This window comes from Maniola hyperantus, chromosome 15, assembly GCF_902806685.2.
Source record: "Maniola hyperantus chromosome 15, iAphHyp1.2, whole genome shotgun sequence".
Lineage (NCBI taxonomy): Eukaryota > Metazoa > Arthropoda > Insecta > Lepidoptera > Nymphalidae > Maniola > Maniola hyperantus.
This window is the reverse complement of record NC_048550.1, coordinates 8796790-8817231: the sequence shown is the minus strand read 5'-3', so window position 1 is coordinate 8817231 and position 20442 is coordinate 8796790. Positions and strand designations below refer to the sequence as shown.

At 38.8% G+C, this 20442-nt stretch overlaps 2 protein-coding genes across 9 annotated transcripts; both read left to right on the top strand.

Annotated features, from left to right (window-relative positions):
• The first annotated feature begins 905 nt into the window (after positions 1–905).
• On the top strand, positions 906–19527 carry LOC117988957 (transmembrane protein 47). 8 transcript variants are annotated; one of them, XM_069503440.1, is made up of 8 exons: positions 5178–5277; positions 7712–7748; positions 8541–8816; positions 15347–15543; positions 16238–16377; positions 17576–17653; positions 18198–18328; positions 19355–19527. In XM_069503440.1, the coding sequence occupies exons 3-8, from the start codon at positions 8688–8690 to the stop codon at positions 19385–19387; spliced, it is 708 nt and encodes a 235-aa protein (XP_069359541.1). In that variant the 5' UTR covers positions 5178–5277; positions 7712–7748; positions 8541–8687; the 3' UTR covers positions 19388–19527. The 8 variants fall into 8 exon arrangements, with proteins under 8 accessions (XP_034832144.1, XP_034832143.1, XP_069359539.1 ...); XM_069503441.1 differs by lacking the exon at positions 5178–5277 and adding an exon at positions 7096–7255; XM_034976253.2 differs by lacking the exons at positions 5178–5277; positions 7712–7748; positions 8541–8816 and adding exons at positions 906–1050; positions 1775–1838 and having other exon boundaries at positions 17576–17638.
• On the top strand, positions 4109–5027 carry LOC117988955 (uncharacterized). Its single transcript, XM_034976250.2, has one exon. The coding sequence runs from the start codon at positions 4145–4147 to the stop codon at positions 4850–4852; it is 708 nt and encodes a 235-aa protein (XP_034832141.1). The 5' UTR covers positions 4109–4144; the 3' UTR covers positions 4853–5027.
• Positions 19528–20442: the final 915 nt, after the last annotated feature.

Here is a 20442-nt window from a genome sequence, read left to right as displayed (position 1 = left end):
ATTTCTGGTCTGGTCTGGTGGGAGGCTTTGGCCGTGGCTGGTTACCACCCTACCGGCAAAGCCGTGCCGCCAAGCGATTTAGCGTTCCGGTACGATGCTGTGTAGAAACCAAAGGGGCATGGGTTTATTAAAAACTGCCATACCCCTTTCAGGTTAGCCCGCTATCATCTTAGACTGCATCATCACTTACCACCAGGTGAGATTGCAGTCAAGGGCTAACTTGTATCTGAATAAAAAATAAATAAAAAAATAGAATTCAGCGTTTCCACTAACTTTTTTGATTTTACCCTAATTTCACAAAAATTCAAAATACCCTGATTTAGGGCGCAAGGGTAACTAATTATGGGTAACTTATGGTCCTTATAAGTTTGCAAGACTGAATATTACGGGTTTAAAGTACAAGTACAAAAAATACTGGGGCTCAAATAGTTGCAAATATATTGATCTCTAACAGCCGCACCAAGAGTCGCTAATCGTTACTTAAGATTGAGTTAAAACGAGACAGATTTATGTGAGAAATATTGCTCTGTCTCGTTTTAACTAAACTTAAACAACGATTAAGCGACTCTGAGTGCGGCAGGTGGTCGAGTGACGAGTATAGCTATAGTACCAGAGTGAACTGCGAACTGCAACTCGGTTGTCCAAGTCGGGTTGACTTGATTGATGATTCGGCTGCGATCGTTTGGGTGTGGATATAGGGTCCACCCCTCCACGGATTTCTATGAACCAGACCGTACGCTTACTTTGAAGCTTAGCTCATACCATGCTCATCTCATACTTAGTATAAATACTTGGTCGAGTAAAAATACGCTCATCCCTATATATGTGTTTATATTGTTCGTCTGTGGTTTGACCGATTTGACAGTTCGTCCTACGGTGTCCGGTCTGTGGTTTTTTTTGTTTTCTGTTCTGAATGGTGTGAAATTGTGCATTTTTCAATATTTTGTTCGTATAAAAATCCTAGAAATCCTAGAATTGTTGTGTGCTGATGATTTTTACAAACATATAAACCAGAATTTTTCAAAATTCAATGTGTTGAACATAATTTATGTAAGTTTGGTACTATTAAATGCACTATTAAGCAGCTTCTAAGTAGGTAACAAAAATCTACTTTGTTTTATGGCTTCGATTTTATTGTATTTGTAAATAATAATACGCAATGTGGTCTCAAACTACTTAACTAAAAATGTGGGGTAATGTTTATGAAACTTGATATTTTTCTATCGTAATATCATTATACCATTTACCTACCTTACCTACACAGACTGTATTCACCATTATTAACAAGTATTCGAATATTTTTAAATAGTGCGCTATTTTTTATTTACATTATACGTATCTACTTATAGTAATTTATATGTAATGTTACATGTTATGTAAAACATTATTGTATATTGCTCTTATAATATAAAGAATATTCAAGGTTTATACCTTGAGTTTGTGACTCACAATCAGGCTACTCACTCAGAAAACTATTGATATACTTAAATACTATTTGAAATTATAATATACTTATTACTTGATAATATGATACTTATGTATCGCTACCATGTTAGTAGGGATTGTACACAGATGCAAAGCAAGGGAAATATTGTATAGATGCAAATTTATTTTTATAGCTCAAAAGCTTTCATTATGGAATAGGCCTTAATTAGTATTTATTATTGAAAATTATGGTGACAGTGTAGTTTGTGATAATTAGTATTTTATTTTTGTAACTTAATCAACTATCTAACATATTAATCTTTTTAATTATTTCATTTATTTATTTCAGGTAAATCATCACAATGGCATCTACCACAATGATTGAAACTGTCACAATTACACGACCACTTAAGGTAAGCAATTTTTGCACAATTTTGGAACCTTACTCATCCATGTGGACTTAAGTTTATAAAAATCCTGTGGAAACCCTTTGATTTTCAGGGATAAAATGTAGCCTGTGTGGTTAATTTAGGATATAATCTGTCTCCATTCTAAATTTCAGCCATATTGATTGGTCATCAGTGTGAACTGTGAAGGAGTAACAAACATCTAAGGTTTCACATATAACACTCTTCTCTCTTCAGTCAGATTCTCGACTAAATTTGTAGACACAGTTTATTTAAATTATGTCTAAACTTTGTGATCAGACAGCTTTACAAAAAAATCTGAAACAAGTATATGATGTGTTTATTTTAAACTTAATAGATTTCATTCAGTCATTGTATATTGGTATTAATTATTTAACACATACGCGCGTACGACGGTATGCGTCACCGACGCGTGTTTTACGTGTATATGTGCCTCAAAACAGGGAGCCTGAGGCTGTCCACATATTATCAGAAATTGTGGCTTATTCTGTTGTAGGTACACAATCTCTAAACTAAAATAATCTAACTAAACCTAGCGGCTAGCGCTATCCTTTTCCGCAAAGAGCATTACAAAAGGGGTAGCAATAAATTTTGACCTATCAGTTTAAAGTCATTTGAGCAACAGAATTAGCCACAATGTGGTTGCACCGCATAGATTGGACTGTTACCTTAAAAAAATTAAATATCTATCATTATTCCGTTGTCATAATCATACTCACAGTATAATAACTTAATAGGCAATATTAATAGAGTCATCGAAAGCGAAGCGAAAGGCAGCCTCTCAGATTTAATCTGATGTTAGCCTGCTGATAGTATCGCTGAGCTGCTGCGGAAAACAACGCATTTCAATAAGTATTTAAAATTCGAAGGATGTCGAAACTCGAAATTCAAATTCAAAAGCCCCAAGCACATGTAGATTGTAGATGTAAAGTACACGGCAAAAATATTGCACATCAACCTTTAGAAATAGAGCAGTTTCGTAGAGCGTTGTCTCATGTCGTTGAGACCGAGAAAACGTCACATAGGTGTGAGTAACAGAGACCCTACGATGCCGTATGAAAGCCAAAGGGGCATGGGTTTAATAAAAACTACCATACCCCTTAGCCTGCTTCCATCTTAGACCGCATCATCACTTATAGTGCATTCAAAATAAGCTGGCGTGTTTCCACTTGGACGTAAACAATAGGGGTAGTAAACCAAACACTCATAGAGCCTATTCATTTTTAAAGGAGCCGGTTCGACCTTATCTATTTTGTTGCAAACCAACCAGTGTTGATACTTTTGAATAAATAAAATATGTCAATTTCTCAAGCGCTAAGTTTCTTTCAGAGCACCTTTCTCACTCACAACTGCAATTAAATTAAAATAATTAGTAAAATATTAAAATACGTTCAAGAGAATTATTTGTGCATCACGACTTAGATGTTTGTTGAATACATTCAGATTATCGTCTTTATTATTTTCACATGGCACTGTGGAAGGTGATTTCACCCAAGGACGAAACATATCGAAAGACGAATTTCCACTGAGCTAACTAACTGAACTCTTCGAAGTTTAAAAAACAACTGAGTGGTATTTCTATTTCCTCTATTATTAAAAAGAAGATAACATAGAGAAAGTATCAAAACCGTTTGAAACGTGAAAGTGTTTACAAAGAATTCACCCGCCACGACTTAATCCTATTGTTATTGCTAATGATAGTCTCAAGTGGAAACACGCCAGCTTATTTTGAAGTGAGATTGCAGTTAAGGGCTAACTTGTATCTAAATAAAAAAAAACAAAGCCAAACCTCATTCTAAAGGTCGATGTACAATATTTACTGCCGGCTACTGTACCGTATTTATTTATTTGGCGTGTGTGAGCTGTGCATGTGCAATTATTATTATTATTATTATTATTATTTATTTATTTATTTATTTATTTATTTATTATTTAATTAGAACGGCCATAAAGCCAATTACACTAATTAAACTACGAGTACAAACTAACATAAACATACTTACAAAATTGTTAAAATTATAAATTTTCACAAAAGTGCAAGATCTGACCTAATATAGTAGGTATTATGAACAATAATTTATTTTACTAAAATGACTCATTTAGCATCAGTCATTTATAAACATGATATTAAATTGATATGTAGGTATAAACAAAACAACCATATTTACCTTTAAGACAGTATATAATCCATTTAAAAAGCGTGCCTTTTATCCGCGAATACCGACAAGTGCAAAAACCTTGTATTGGATTAGCCCACATGGTTAGCACTGTTAGTGGGCCCTTGTATCGTGATGCCAACGCACGGCAACTTGGCAGCTAGTTCTCTCTGGCAGCCAGCAGAACTGGCGAGGCGAATGCTGGGAGAACGACCCTCTCCCGTGCCACCTACTAGAGAACTATGGCCTCCTCAGGAACGCTTAAGCATAAGCACGTTACAACTCGCGTATCAACGAGAATACCGACCGGAAGACTATTCTCCGAGACGCACATTAACACTTCCTTCTCAGCCTTACTTCTCGACGACAGTGCCGATAGAATGCGATGATGAACCTCACTTTCGTACCGTGAGCACCAATACCGACCCTCCGCCGACAGTGTTAAGCCGTATCAGAAACTTTTTACGAAGAGATGATGATTTTTCATCGTTTTCAATGTCCATTCAAACAACAATGAACACAGAAACTCATGTTGAACAAAGTGCAGAAAATCCAGCTCGACGCGCAGTTAAGAACTTGAAGAAAGCCCTATCAGGAGCTAAGTACCGTGTAGCACCGAATTCTGAAAATATAGAGAGCCCAAAAGTAGTATACAAACCTACAAAACCTGCAGGCGACCGGATGATGATGACTTTTGGAGCCAATAAGTCGCGAAAATGGTTTAAACTTCCGTCTAGATCGGACTGGTCTCGAAAACTGCGAGCAATACGAAGTATTTGTGGTCAACGGGCTGAAGAGTCTGGTCCGCCGCTTCGTCCACCATTACAGATAACTCAGGTGTGAATACAAGGACTGTGATAATAATTAATTACAATAAATTGAGGTGTTAATTTAAAAAAAAAATTAGGCTGATATAGTGCATGAAATGCTCTGTATATTGCTAAGTACTTTGCAGTTTGTTTGTTGTGGAATGATCGAATTTGAAGTAGAGTTTTGGCTAATAAACGTGTATTTGTAACCTGCGTTTTGTTGGTGCGGGAGGGTGGCAAATAGCGAGGTGTAGGGCGGCAGGCGGGCACGGGGCAGTCTCGCGTCAGGCGCCGCGCCGCCCGGTACAACCGCCCAAACGCCAAGCCCGCCCTCGCATCCACATTACCCACTAACTCCCATATAAACACCACCGAATTCCCCTTTTGTATTAGTTTTATTATCCTAATCGTTTAAGTACTGTGGTATTAGATGGAAATTAAGAGCTGAAGCAATTGAAGGTGATCCTTGTGTGAAATACGAAGTCGGCGCGTCTCAATGCGCAAAACTCGCAAGCTTAACCAAAAAATTCGGTGAAATTATAAGATGTTATTTTTTGCACTTACAAAACGAGATTTTTTCAAACGGTACTTGTTATGTCTTTCAGTTGTGTATTGACTTCTCTAAAAACACATTATTGTGAAATGTTAAGTTCTATATTATTATATATAGTTGTGACTTAAAAAACGTCATAGTTTGGCCTAATTTCTTGCACTAATTATCATGGCACAGATTTTTTTCAATCGGATGATTCAGAGAGAAAGTTATTTTACTTAGAACTGTTGGTAGGTAGCGACATAAGGAAATACAAAGTACAAAAAGGCTTAAAATAAATTGTATTAAAGAAACAAGAATACGTGACGTATCATTCACACGTCGCGGGTTGTTTGTTTATTGGTTTGCATTGAATTAGCTATCCATAATCCATTGCCCATTTTATTTATTTTTCTATAAGCTTGAAACAACAGCAACGAGAAAGATAAATATTTATTCAGTTTTGGCACCCAACCATATTTTTCTCCTAACTTAAATTTTGTAAAGTAACTTCTGATTTTATTTCCGTAAAAGGATGCAACTTGTTGAAAGTTAAATTGTTTTTAGTGCTTTCCTTATTTAACTTTCTCTCATTGGATTTACACAATGCTGTCCTGCTCGTTTCGGTCACGTATAAATAAAGGAGTATTGGAAGACATTCTGTTTATTTTTCAGATTCTATTTTAGTTCAGTTCCGTTCATTTGTTTTTGATTGTTTTAAGGTTTTGCTCTATATTTACCAGTTTATAGAACACGAGAGCGGTTATGCGCCACATTCGATCCGAATCCGTGAAAATACGTACCGAAGTAGTCATAGAACTATTTGTATGGTAGTTTACGCACTAGGTCTGACTTCCGTCATCCGATTTTTCTCCGTCATCCGTAATTAATTCGGAAGAAAATATTCGAACCAAAGTAGCCGTAGTACCTACAGTTAGTACGAAAACTTTCGCACTACCTCGTTTTCAAATCGGACATATCGCATAGACTATGAATACTGTATTTGGATCAGTGCGTTAGCAATATCCTAATTCGGTCCGAGGTTTTCATATCCGTATTTTCATGGATTCGGATCGGATGCAATGCGCTTTAATAATGCTAGGACCCTAATTAGATAACAATTAGGTACTTAATTATGTATTATTATTTTTATTCGAATACTTCAAAACTCTGAATAGTTATTATTTTTACCCATAATAGAGTAGAAGCAATCCCGTCATTTTGTTCACCTACTTTTTAATTTCCACTTGCTTCTTGGGAAGCTACCTAATTACTTCGACCTATTTCTCGCTGAGCTTGCCACCTCGTTACCTTTAATTAGACTATCACATGTAAGGAGAATAGCTTCATTTCAAAACCCATCACTTTAAACTTAGAATTATGTATAATGTATATTCATGTTTCACCTGGCACTTGGCTTCCACTTTGGCGTCGCACAACATTTGCGATCATCTTGCTGATACATCTGTAAAAGTGTAAAGATATTAACGTATTTGCATTCATCTGGTGCTGCAGATGTCCGTATTCAGTCCCTTAAATTGTACTTACCTTGGATTCTAGTAGACCAATTTTGGTCAAATTTAGAGCTGTGTTTAAGTGCGGTTATAAAATGTTATCCTCCAGAACTGCAAAGTTTTGGTTCACTCTCAATTGATCCCGTAGTTTTTGAGTGATGCGAGCAAAGAAGATATTTTAAAAAGAAAGTAAGGAGAAATATGTGTTGTCACACCTCTCCAAATTCAGTTTAAGTAATTTACGTGTAGCTGTATATGAAGCGTCCCAGTTTGCAGTTGACGTACTTTTTCATAATCACCATGCTTTTACGCGTCGCTATCCTCTTACTTTAGTCCGCTCACTGACCTAATTTCAGGAGTCATGCAAACATTGCAAACTGCGGCGTATTTGGTATGAATTAAACATCGCACGGATTTCTTATTTTACTTGCTCTTCATGCATACTTTAATTAAATATGTTCTGGAATAAACTTAAGATACATTTCGCTCTTCGAACTAGCTGCTACATTCCATTCTACTTAGTAGATCTACCTACCTACGTTACATACCTACTTACTAATTAATTTAACCCCAACTTAATAGGGTGCACAACCAATGTTCAACTATTGAGGACATCTGTACAATTTTCTCCTCTGTAGTAACGATTTATCTGATGTTACTCAACATATTTCCGGACGGATTCTCCAATGCTCCGATATTTCAGGGTTCACTATAGATATTGTGTATTCGTTCATTTCCTCACTCCGTTTTCCTTCCTTTATTCCTGAAATGATTTTTTTTCTCTGAACGACTCAACGTTCCTTCATTCTCATGCATACATTACATCCCCTTTTACTTCAACTCATAGGAATAAGATTTTATTGGGAGACGTTTAAAATTACAAGGCAATATTCGTAGTATTACTTACTAAGCAGAACATTAGGCCCGATTTCCACCTAAGCGGAGCGGAGTAGATATGTGTTCAGTCTACAGATTTTTAAAAGATGACGTGATAATTTTCTATAGTCATTTGTTAAGAATATGATTAGTCGACTGAACGCATCTCCGCTCCGCTTTGCTTAGGTGGAAACCGGGCCGTCTCGTCGTCGTCGTGGGTGGTGTGCTTACAATCCATAGGATTTTCAATCAGTAGGTACATTGCTGGCCATCCTCATCAGCTTGGATGGGTCCCATGCTGAACATATTAAGTCTTTCGAGAGTACGGACACATACGAGACATCCTCATTCAGTCCCTACTCACGACGTTTCTTAGGCTTTAGTCCATTGGGCTGCATGTCGTCTCACGCTGCTTGGTTCGGTGCGCTTAGTGATCAGTGATCACTTATCCAACCCAAACCCATTTCATTTCAGCACATAGAAAATACATGACGTGGTCCACAAGTATGTGTAACTCTTTAAGTGTAACATATAGGTAGCCGCGTGTGGTGTGTATTCAACCCGTAGGATTTCAATCAGCCGAAATTGCTGCCCGTCCTCATGAGCTCGTAATTCGTATGCAAACATAATATTATTAAGTCTTTAGAAAGCAATGACACCCACGAGCCTTCATTGTCCATTCACGTTTAAAAGGTTTTTAGTCCCTTGCTATTAGACATGCAGCCATGTCGTTTCACGCTGGTGTTATTGGGACGGTGCACTTAGTGACTTCTTTCTTACCTAACCCCATTTCATTTCAGCTCATAGGAATTTATACGTGTGTGTTATCCACAAGTGTGTGCGTGTGTGTAACTAGTCAAGTGTAACATAAGTCGCGTGTGGTGTGTGGAGTGTGTTGAGAGCGTATCGCGAGTCGTGTGGTGTCGGCGGTCGGGTAGAGCGTGCGCATGCAGGGGCGCGCGGGAGCCGGCCCGGGCGGGCTCCGCTCGCACCCGCGCGCCCTGCCGCCCGTCTTGCCCCCGCCGCCGCAGTTCGCGACCGAACAAGACGAAATGCCTGCCACCCAGATTGCACAGGTAGCTTGGAACTTACTATGGTAAAGTGCGCGCAAACATAGTTGTCCAATCTGAACACGAGGCGTATGACTGCGCATTGCACAAGAACCGTGGCTCGATTACGGTAAAATGACAGCTAGGTATAGTGTGACAATCGCAATCACCTCTGATTGGTTGAGGCTCGCTCACTATATCGCATTGCACTTGGCTCCAATGCATTGTTGCAACAAGAATACCATAAACTCAGTCAATCACAACAATTGCGATTGTAATAATGATTGATGCAGGTTTCCGGAATCGACCACTCAGTCCGGCTTGTTTATTCCTTAGTCAAACTTCAGATAAGACTACTTGTTTCACTGTAGAAACCGATCTTCGGCGCCACATCGCCTCTCGTGTATCGTAGGTACATGTGGGGATTTACTGTACTTGACACCACGCCATGCTAGCAGTTTGTGAATGACACATTTTGCGTCGAGAAAACTCATTGCTGTATGGGTCTTCTCCTAAAGCCAGCCAGGAGGCGCAGCGCAATTATTTCGCCGGCTAGGGTCTGCTATTTCTTGGCTTAGTGCCCTAAGAGAGAAATAGGTATGCGATGACTCCTGATGTCTAGGCATGCAGATAGCTATTATGACGTAGGCATCCACTAAGAACGGATTTTTGAAAATTCGACTCCTAAGGGGGTGATATAGAGGTTTGAAATTTGTGAAATGTGTGGCTTTTTGTGTGGCTCTTCTCGGTAGAAAGGATTCCGAACCAGTAGCAGATGCATTTGATGATTTAAAATTCTATTTTATTTTCATGTAGAAAAATTAGGAAATAAAAGATTAAGGAGTCTGGCAATCTCGAAGTTTCAAAGGAAATACTTTGATAAGTTATCGCTCTAGTCTCTGCCAGTGCGCGCGTCTAGACTCTAGACTGATAAACTCCGACACAAACGGCGTGGAAAGGAATACGTCGGGTTTTCCAATCAAAAAATCCTTTGGAAACGAGCGAAGCGGAAAGATGCACAATGAACGTGGAACAATGAACATAGACCAGTTCGTAAACAATCTCACATTTATACCGCTCTGCCACGAAACGACGTGACTAAACAAAAGTTTCAAGTTTATTTCGAGTAACTAACTGGCTTATATAAATATCTTAGGTGCGTGCCGGCGCGCCGTGTCTTCCTAACACCCTCCCCTTAGTTCATGTCAGCATTTTTTTCTTTACAGTGCGATACGGATCTGCATTGTGCTAATAATTTCCTAATATTTTGCTGTTTGAGATGGCTACGTAAAAATTTAAAATACCTATTAGCTTAGCTGGCTTCTTTTCTATGTACCTATGTATTGGTTTGTTTATTTGTCGATTGGTCGGTCCCTTCGTAGCTACCAAACTACTTATTAGATTTTCATAAATTAGATTTGGTTAGTATAGTTTTTATCTAAGCTAAATGCTATTTATGACGCCATGACAAATCTAATATGACAGACTTGCTTATGCCCGCGATTTCGTCCGCGTGGACCAAACAAATTTCAAACCCCTGTTTTACCCCTTTAGGGAATGAATTTTCAAAAATCCTTTCAAAGCGGATGTCTACGTCATAATAGCTATCTACCTATAAGCCGAATTTCAGCCCGACCCGTCGAGTAGTTTGAGCTGTGCGTTAGATCGGTCGATTGATCAGTCAGTCAGCTTTTCCTTTTATATATGTATTTAGAACAAGACTAAAAAAATACAATAGCAAACATATATGTAAACTTGAGTAATTTGATCGAGTTTGGTATCAAATGAAAGTTTTCATTGTGAAGATTCAGAAAATATATAATTTAAAGACAAAAATAGTCTACTACAAAACTGTCTGCCTGTGCGTTTATAAGATTAGTCGGGTTTTAACTTTTTCTTGTCATAATGTTATTTTAAAGAAATCGGAGTTATTTTAGCATTCAATCAGGTTGGGAAATTGTCAGCGTGTTTTTATTCCAATAAACTTTTACAAGTAAATAATGATAGGTAAATACCTAACCAAAAGTGTTTTGAATTGGATACGAACGTGAAAGGAGTAAAGTAGAGTATACCTATCCTAAAAAGAAAATTCATACCTTAAGGATAGCGAGGCTATAGGCGAGGTATGGTATTAATTTAAAAAATAAGCTCGAAGATTAAAATGCAAGAACAAGGAGCTCCTTCCAGAATCATGAGAGTACGTAGGATAAGGATTCGTAGTTATATTCAGGGACTTTTTTAAGGGCGTCCTTATGTTCAACGATGTATTAAAATTCTGAGAGCACGACGCTTCTTGCATTAATTATTATCGCCAATATTAAACAAGCCGCGACCATGTTATTCATATATAATGTCCTCCTGAACAAATTTAGGCCACGGCGACCAATCATTATACTTAGATATTAGCTATATTATGTGTGGGTGGTGTTATAGTGCCAACACTGATGCACTCTCTATTAATTTACTCTCATAGTGTGATGGGACGGCATTCTGACACGATCGGAGAGATTAGGTGCAATACGAGGTTCAGGTGCTGCGAAACAGCGCCAAGATATATAGCCATTACAGCCAGCAGTAGATGAAGGAGGGGAATGGTATTTTTTAGAAATATTTCACTAAATATTTTAATGACCAAATAAAACTCTTTCTGAAAAATTTTGGCATGGAACCCTGAAAATGAACCGTGGCTATCTAATTTATTATAGTGTAGTATTGTAGATAGTAAGAAAATTTCTCGTAAAAGCTTCGAGCATTCAGCCGAAGCTGGAAAGCCGTCGAGTGAAAAAGGGGTGATAAACTAACAAATACGGGAACGTTCATGCGAAGAATTTCTTTTTGAGAGCATGAAAAACGTTCATTCAATTGGAAGTAGATATTCGGGACTAGAAATTGGTCTGCCAAGGTCCATATCCGACAAAAGATTTGACAAACCTGATCTAGTTACCTACTATAGGTACTATTGTGTGATATTCTAAAATTTCAAATTATATTTTAACTAGCTGATGCCCGCGACTTCGTTCGCGTGGATTTAGGTTTTTAAAAATCCTGTGGGAACTCTTTGATTTTCCAGGATGAAAAGTAGCCTATGTTACTATGCCAAAAATCGCGTTATTCTGTTACTCCGTTGCGACGTGATCGAAGGACAAACCAACAAACTAATACACCAACAAACAAACAGACTTTCGCCTTTATTTGTCTTTATCATCGAAATGTGTGCTTATAAGTAACCCCTGCTGACCCTGCACGTGTTTAAAAGTCCAATCAGAGACCGAGACCCCTTGAGTGAACTTTTCTTACAATTGAATGAATGAAATCCCTCTTGACATCGCGCAAAGCTTCCGGTGTATGGACAATAAAATGTTTAATTCAATCGAAACGAATGATCCAAAAGCCTCGATTCAAAACAAAGGGCTTGACAGTAAATGCTTTCGTAACCTTGGTTGGAATATGGTATTAATTTTTATTTCCCTTTGACTTTCATGTTTGCTTTTAGAGCATGAAATCTTGAGTAGTATAATGGAAAGAATCTAATTACTACTACTTGCTAAAGCTACTGTAGCAATAGCTAATGGAAATCAATTATTTGGTGTTCAAATCTTAGATCTGAAGGTATAGGTACTTACTTATCCAAAGGCAAAACTAATGAAACCTAAAATAATAAATAATCTTCAGAAGAAGATTATTTATTATTTGAGAGGCACAACAAGAATGTTGTGCCTCTCAACTATTGGAGGCTGGCCGTCATCTCGTCATATAATTTCCTATCTTTCGTCAAACAATAAAGTTGTGCTACGTTAATTGGCCATCCCAGTCCACTTTCGGATGTTTCTAAACTAAGACTTTCTTTTTCTACCGCGTACATTTTCTGCCGCGTACTGTACTACCTCTATGGTATCAAAATATAACGACTGTTAAGTAATAAGTATGTTTCCGTCAGGATATCTTGAGAGGCCTCACTTCCAAGAGTAACTCGTGCCACTAACAGCTGATGGAAGTCGGGTCCAGACGCGCCTTGGGCCCGATCGATTCCCACCCCACGCGCCCCGCCTCTCTTCGAGACACCCGTGTCTCTCACTTTCACGTTTTCCTTACCCTCGCTTTTGTGTAGTGTAGGGTTGCCACACTACCAATTTGCTTCGGATTTTAAGTTTAAGTATCAGTCAAAAGTATAGCAAATCCAAATATATCTTTATATCACTTTGGCCAATTTGTGACTCTTTTGATAATTATTCAAGGCTACCACAGCAGATTTTACCGAGAAGAGCGGGTAACAGTCCAGTGTCTGTCTGCTAGCTTTTCACGGCCCAATAGTTTAACCGATTTCGATAAAATTTGGTACAGAGTTAGCTTACATCCCGGGGAAAGACTTAAGCTACTTTTTATCTCGGAAAATTAAAGAGTTCCCAGGAAATTTTAAAAAACCTTAATCCACGCGGACGAAGTCGCGGGCATCATCTAGTTCTATATATACAGATGATGTTGCATGAGACCATTTATTTGCAATTTTATTTTAGTGATTATGCATCCAGGTTATTATTATAAACTTGTTATTCTATTAATTTAATTTTCCACAAATTAATTATTCATCACTCGTGTATACAAATAAATTAGGAATATCCTGATTTCTTGTCTTTGTTCATGGCAATGCTGTCTCTGCGTACAATCCGTTATAATTTCTAGCTCTACTTTTACTTATTGCGAGCGAGGCGCAAGCTTGATGGATGGCGAACTAGGAAACTCCGACGCGACATAGGAAACGCTTTGTCTTGCGAGTTCTTTGTTGTGGCACTTTTTATTTTGGGCGTCAATCCCACAGTCAGCGGTCTAGAGTTCTGCGTTCCGAGTCCACTACAATCAAATAATGTATGTCAAATAGGTAGATTTGCCCGTCGCGGTTGCAGTCAACTACTTTTATACGTTTAGAGCTTAGACTAAGCCCTATAGAGAGCCATTGCCTTTGCAATTTGCGTACTCGTAGATTTAGTAAAAACAGAACGCAGGAGTCAACTCAGAATTCTAGACCGTGAGATCGATACCTTATTGTAGGCATTGGTTAATCAATAATGTTAAAAACTTTTCTCACGATCGGTTATTTTTAACCGACTTCAAAAAAAGGAGGAGGTTCTCAATTCGTCGGAATCTTTTTTTTTTTTTTTTTTATGTATGTTCCCCGATTACTCGAAAACGCCTGGACCGATTTTGAAAATTCTTTTTTTGTTTGAAAGGGTATACTTCAAAGTTGGTCCCATTTCAATTTGGTGAAGATCTGATGAACATCTTCGAAGATAGATACTGGAACTCCTCAACGAATAAGAGTAAATTGCTCGCGATCAGTGTAATAGCTTAGTAAACAGTAGATTTTTAACCAGTCATAGCATAATTCCATGGAGCCACTAAAAATTGTGAAATAAAATTTTTTTACAAAAAAAATAAAAACCGACTTCGTTACACAAACACTAAAAATTGAAAAATAATTTAATTTATTACCGAATATATGTATACAAGAGTTAATATAGTTCCATAATAATATTTTTTGGGGTCGGTGCCAATGAGGTGCCATTGTGGAGTCCCATAAAAATATGAAGTCTAGACGATTCGCGCAGCTAAAGCTAATTGGCACCGGCACCAAAAAGTATTATTATGGAACTATATTAACTCTTGTATACATATATTCGGTAATAAATTAAATTATTTTTCAATTTTTAGTGTTTGTGTAACGAAGTCGGTTTTTATTTTTTTTGTAAAAATTTTGTATCAATAAAGAGGGCAAGCAAGCATGCTATAGATTAGAATTCAGTGCGAGGCATTTACACTTTATAATTACTTATTATTTTAAAGTCATTTGCTTTCGTTTGGATATTGATTTTAGGGTTTATCTTATTGTCTTTACCTGTCCGTTTATATTAATATTCTGAGAAGATCTTTAGTAAAATAAATTAGATTAAGAAGTCTATGACTATGAAAAGAAAAATATTCTTCTAAAGAACGGGCAAGTTCCCTATTAAAATAACGTTTGCCACTAAAAGTAGTGAAACGAAAGTGCATAGTCAAGTTCTTGCGGAACGACTATTAAGTACCTACCTATTACGGATGATTCTGTTAAAACTTTGTTAAGAATAAATGTTTTATAGTCCTCTTTGGCTGATAGGTAGGTATTACACGAATAGCGTTGTATTGAATAAAATATTTCGTCAAAGAAACCAGGCAGGGCTTCAGAGTGGGGAATTTTCTCAGTTCTCACAGTGTCTTATTCCTCAACTAATTACTATGCGAATAGCTTCCGAAGAAAGTGTTGGAAGTTTTTGGGAATTTTAATGTAACATTTTACACGGTGTTAGCTAGAAAAGCTTCGGCCTTCTAGTCGGGGGGCCCGGGGTTTTCGACCCCGGTTCTTCTCAAAGGTGTGTGAAGTCTGCCAATCCCAACTTGGCCAAAGTGGTAGACTATGGCCTAACCCTTCTGATTCTGAGAGGAGATTCGTTCTCAGTAGTGAGACAGCGATGGGTTGATCATGATGATGATTTTAACACATCGGTGTTCTCTATTGTTCGTTGCAGGTGATCGCGTTGATTTGCGGCCTGCTGGTAGTGATCCTGATGGTGCTGGGGCTGGCGTCGGCCGACTGGCTGATGGCGGCGGGCTGGCGGCAGGGCCTGTTCATGCACTGCATCGACCCGGAGGCGCCCACGCCGCTGCCCTTCGATATCACCGCGCAGCCTGGATGCTACGCTGCGAGACCCGCGCCTTATATTAAGTAAGATATGCGTTACGCCGTGATAGCCTGGTGGTTAAAACGTCCGCTTCCTTTTCGGGAGATCGGAGGCTCGATCCCGGGCATGCACCTCAACTATTCGGAGCTGGCGTATTAAGCAATCAAATATCACTTGCTTTAACGGCGAAGAAAAACACCGTGAGGAAACCTAATGCCTGAAAGCTCTTAATGTTGTCAAATGTGTAAAGCCGACCAATCTGCACTTAGCCAGCGTGGCGGACTATGGGCCCTTCTTATTCCGATAGGAGATCTCTGCTCAATAGTAGGCCGGCGATGGATTGATCGTGATGATGATAAGGATGCGGTTTGCCCTATTTTTTCAAATACAAATAGCGAGCAAAGAGCAGGCGGGTCACCTGATGTTAAGTGATTATCGCCGCCCACGAACATTTGCAACACCAGAGGTACTACCGATGCGTTGACGGCCTTTCAGGAATTTTTGGTCCGCCCCTTAAATAACCCCATGCTGTAATCTAGTGGGAACACAATCCATCGTTTCAGACAGATCGAAATATTAATTTATAAATAAATGTCAAATGAGCTCGGTGGCTATTATTCAGTGTTGAACACTCGAGCTTGCGAGTGTGCTGTGTCTGGTACGGCTATGCCATCTGTAGGCATGTGTATCACCACCACATAGCGGAGGATTGACCTATTGCATGTGAACGTTGTCCAGGGCCGCAGCAGGTCTGTGCGTGGCGACGCTGGCGGCGGACGTGTGCGGCGCGCTGCTGACGGGGCTGGGGCTGCGCTCGGCCGACCACCGCACCAAGTTCCGCTACTACCGGTTCGCGGTGCTTGCCATGGCTCTTGCACGTACGTACTTCTGCTTCTCGTTGATTGGGCGGCTGTGCAGGGCTTCTTCCAGACCCTGTATTACGGTGACCGTACCGATCGTACCGACCGTAGTTGCCCAGATACTACCACCACAGTTCACGACAGTTATAGGGAACTTGTAACAAACATCGAGGCTTCGACGTCACTGGCCGGCGTAAAATTTTACCTGTATTATACTTACGCTAGGTAGGCTATGAAACAACTATTTTTTCTTTGATTTCACCTCATCCATAGCAGACTGAATTAGAATGAGGGAACTCTCGGTTTGATCCTGAATCGACGATGTGACAAATGTTAGGTTATTTTGACGTAAACTCATAGAAAAATAGGACTACGCTAGGGCCTACCTACGTCAAATGTACTAACATATCATGATGTCACACTTGCCAGTGTCGTCGAAGCTTCGACATTCTGTTTGACGTGATTGAAGGACAAACCAACAAACACACACTTTCGCATTTATAATAAGGGATTATGCAGCAATATAACATTCAATCACATCTTTAGTAGGTGGTAGCAAATCCGAGCAGTGTTCACAATTTAGTGCTATCTCTATCACCAGTTAGATAAGTAACAATACGGTTCAAATGTCTTCGTTATAATTCGTGGTTTCGAGTTTCCAGTAAGTGTCGAGTTGTCGACTGTTGACTGCAGTCAGCCTACCGTGCATAGCGCGGCCGTCATGCTCCGCAACTGTATCTGGTGTTAATGTCAATGTTGTCTAAATGGCACAAAGTATTTCAGTTCAGGCTTTTTGTGACTTTTGACTCTAAATACAGTGCCACTCTTGATTTTCAAAGTCGAGGCGGTATATAACGTGAATAGAGAGCAATAAATAGCCAAAATCTAAAAAATATTGTTACCGTCTCATTAATTTATTAGTGACCGCTCGTGGCTTGGCTCCTGTGGGTATTTCGAAAAATCTGGTCTTGTTCCTTGTTTAGAATAGAAGAAGAACCTCTGTTAGAAATTTTGGTTTTCTAGTCCAAGGGTTTGAGCTGGGGGTTTAATGAGTCAGTCGTATTATGATGAATTATATTGAATCATACAGAGTCAAAATGGACTGAGTATAAAACATAGGGATATGGACTTACGAATTTCTTGCCTAAGGAGATTTAATTAATTTAACAGCAAACTTTTGAAATAGAATAAAATTTAAGTTTCCTTTGTATTTCAGTGATGTGCATCCTTATAGCGCTAGTGATATACCCGGTGTGTTTCGCCGCAGAGTTAAATCTGGGTACGTATGGAATCGGTATGTGTTTGTTTATTTTTGTTTGACATAGATTTTTTAGTAGCTTACCAATTTATTTATGTCATACTGTATGGTCTCAGATTTTTTATTACTTTAGCAGTCAAAATATTCTAATGTGTGTGTGCATGGACGGTACCTAGACGATACGTTACTAAATTTTTAACGTTAAAACTACTGGTGTATGGTGTATAATTATTACTGGTACAAATATTGTTATTTTTAACTGTATTAACAATGGTATCTATATAAAATTGTATTTATTCATTTTATTTAAACATGTTTATCGCCAAATACAATATTATAAAGACTAAAAATACAGAATAAACTTAAAAATAAAGGGCGACTTTATCACTACAGTGATCTCTTCTAGGCAACTCATACCTTTGTTGCTTTCGAATGCACGAGTAAATTGTGTAATTGTAACACAAGTCTAGTCTGTTATTTATTATTTAAATTCTTCCCTGAGGATTTTTTCATATATTTTTGAGACAATCAGTTTTGATGTGTTTTTGTAATTACTTAAATATTATATGATCGGTAACAGGCAACCGGTCGGTGTGGGAGTTCGGCTGGGCGTACGGCGTGGGCTGGGGCGCCGCCATCTTCCTGTTCGGCGCCGTCATCCTGCTGCTCTGTGACAAGGAGAGCGAGGAGCTCTACTACAAGGAGCGGAAAGTGAGTATAGCCCGTAAAAAATGAGTCTTCACGTGCCATTTTCACTCTATGGGTCAACTGTCATGTCACAAGTACGGTTCACCTTTATAATCTATATATATAAAAGGAAAAGGTGACTGACTGACTGACTGACTGATCTATCAACGCACAGCTCAAACTACTGGACGGATCGGGCTGAAATTTGGCATGCAGACAGCTATTATGACGTAGGCATCCGCTAAGAAAGGATTTTTGAAAATTCAACTCCTAAGGGGGTCAAATAGGGATTTGAAATTTTGTAGTCCACGCGGACGAAGTCGCGAGCATAAGCTAGTAAGGACTAAAATCGTACTTTTGAATAGAAATTTTGACACAAAAGTTAAAATGGCGCGTGAGGAGTTAAATTTAACGCGTTATATAAGTTGTGTGTGTGGTGACAGGTTCGGCTGGGTGTACTCAATCAATCAGCTTGTTTGCCTAGACCTTCTCGACAGAGTGCCACCATACACGGCCCCCCGCCTTCCTTATCTGCTAACCTTATAAGGTTGTTAGACCAGCGGGCTGGAGGTCGTCCCACACTTGCTAGTAGGTACACGGTTTTTACTCCAGAACACGTGTCACCAGCGGCCATTGGTTCTGCGACAGACACTGCTCACTGCCATTTCAACTTGCTAATTTGTTGAGCTATGTCTTTGGTTTCCTACGGATAATGCGGGGAGTTTTGGTTCTCCCACGGATTTCCTCATACAGATTTTGTCTCTCAGAGAGATACCCAACATAGCACATTAAGCGAATTTGAACTTGTGGACAAGGCCAACTGTCAGTGTCCACAATCCACGTTGCAGCTCCACACGTTGTCACAGGTAGGACCATATTGTCAGACATTAAAGACTTTCGTCTTCTTTCGCTTTGATGAACTTTACGCTGAGCGTAAGGCGTGGGCTTCTGGGTTGTGATTTAATTATGTTGTAAGATATGTTTTACATTACTACCATACTTATATAGGTATAATAATATATTATTTAACATAGTCGTTCCTTGTCGTAGGTGGTGAGCGGCGAGGGCGGTGGGCGCCCCTAGGGTCGCGGGCGCCTGCCCGACCTCGTGCCGTGAGCGCGCTAGCTGCCCCGCGACACGCACGCACACACATAGCGCACACACACACACTCACACAGACACACCGCCATCTTCGAACCCACACACACACCGACACGCTTACGTGTGATTATGTAACCGTTCCGATGTAATATTAAAAATGTTAGAGGTCCTTCATTTATTACGTAAGACCTTTTAAAGGGAAGGGGGGAGGCGGTTTGTTATTTGGTCCTATTCTAGGGGTGAACTCCTTCAAATCTCAACCAAAACATTTACATTTTATAAAAAATGGACTGATATTATTTTTTACGTAAAATAACTTGGGTGATGGGAGGCGATTTAAGATGGGGAGAAGAAAGCGTCTCACGTAATAAATTATTGGACAAATATTATTTTTTGAATTAATTTGAATGGCTATATTGGGGATATTATGACGACGATAGCATTTAAAAGGTTCTTAGTCAATGTACCGCACTGATATTATTTGTTATATAATATCCTCAATATACCTTGTTCATTTTCAAATTAGCGTGTATGAAAAACACAATTATTTTTGTAATACTATTTTTAAGATTGAGTGGTGCATTTGGGAATTTTTGATAGTATTTGTTTAAGTACATTATCGGCGTTTAGAACCTTTTAGATTTAAAGAATTATATCAGTACGCTTGCATTATGTTGTGGTTGAGCCGTTTTTGAACTGAAACCATAAACTTAATTTGCTATAATCATCTAAAACAGACAAATCTGTGTGGTGTAACGTGTATTAAGATTATGGTTGTTCGTCAATCATGGACTTCCGCAAAGTAACGCCTGCTTCTATACAACATTTGATCTAAAATTGTCAAATGCGCCATAATGTGATTATGTCCTGAATAGTACAATTATTTTGTGATAACATTTATTTCATTATTACTCTAGATATATTTATTTAAAAATCGGTGGTGTGTTCGAATAACGGTTCGTAACGAAAGTAAACTGTAAAATGGAATAGAATCTCGTATCGACTTTAGCTTCTAAGCTTTTACGAAGTGTCTGTTT

What these genes read in the sequence shown, in the direction of transcription:
- LOC117988955 (XM_034976250.2), top strand. Translation starts at nt 4,145, where the DNA reads ATGCCAACGCACGGCAACTTGGCAGCTAGTTCTCTCTGGCAGCCAGCA.
- LOC117988957 (XM_069503438.1), top strand. Translation starts at nt 8,688, where the DNA reads ATGCAGGGGCGCGCGGGAGCCGGCCCGGGCGGGCTCCGCTCGCACCCG. An exon ending in CTGCCACCCAGATTGCACAG is followed by an intron (nt 8,817 to 15,346) that starts GTAGCTTGGAAC and finishes TGTTCGTTGCAG; the next exon opens with GTGATCGCGTTGATTTGCGG. An exon ending in GCTTGCCATGGCTCTTGCAC is followed by an intron (nt 16,378 to 17,575) that starts GTACGTACTTCT and finishes TTTGTATTTCAG; the next exon opens with TGATGTGCATCCTTATAGCG.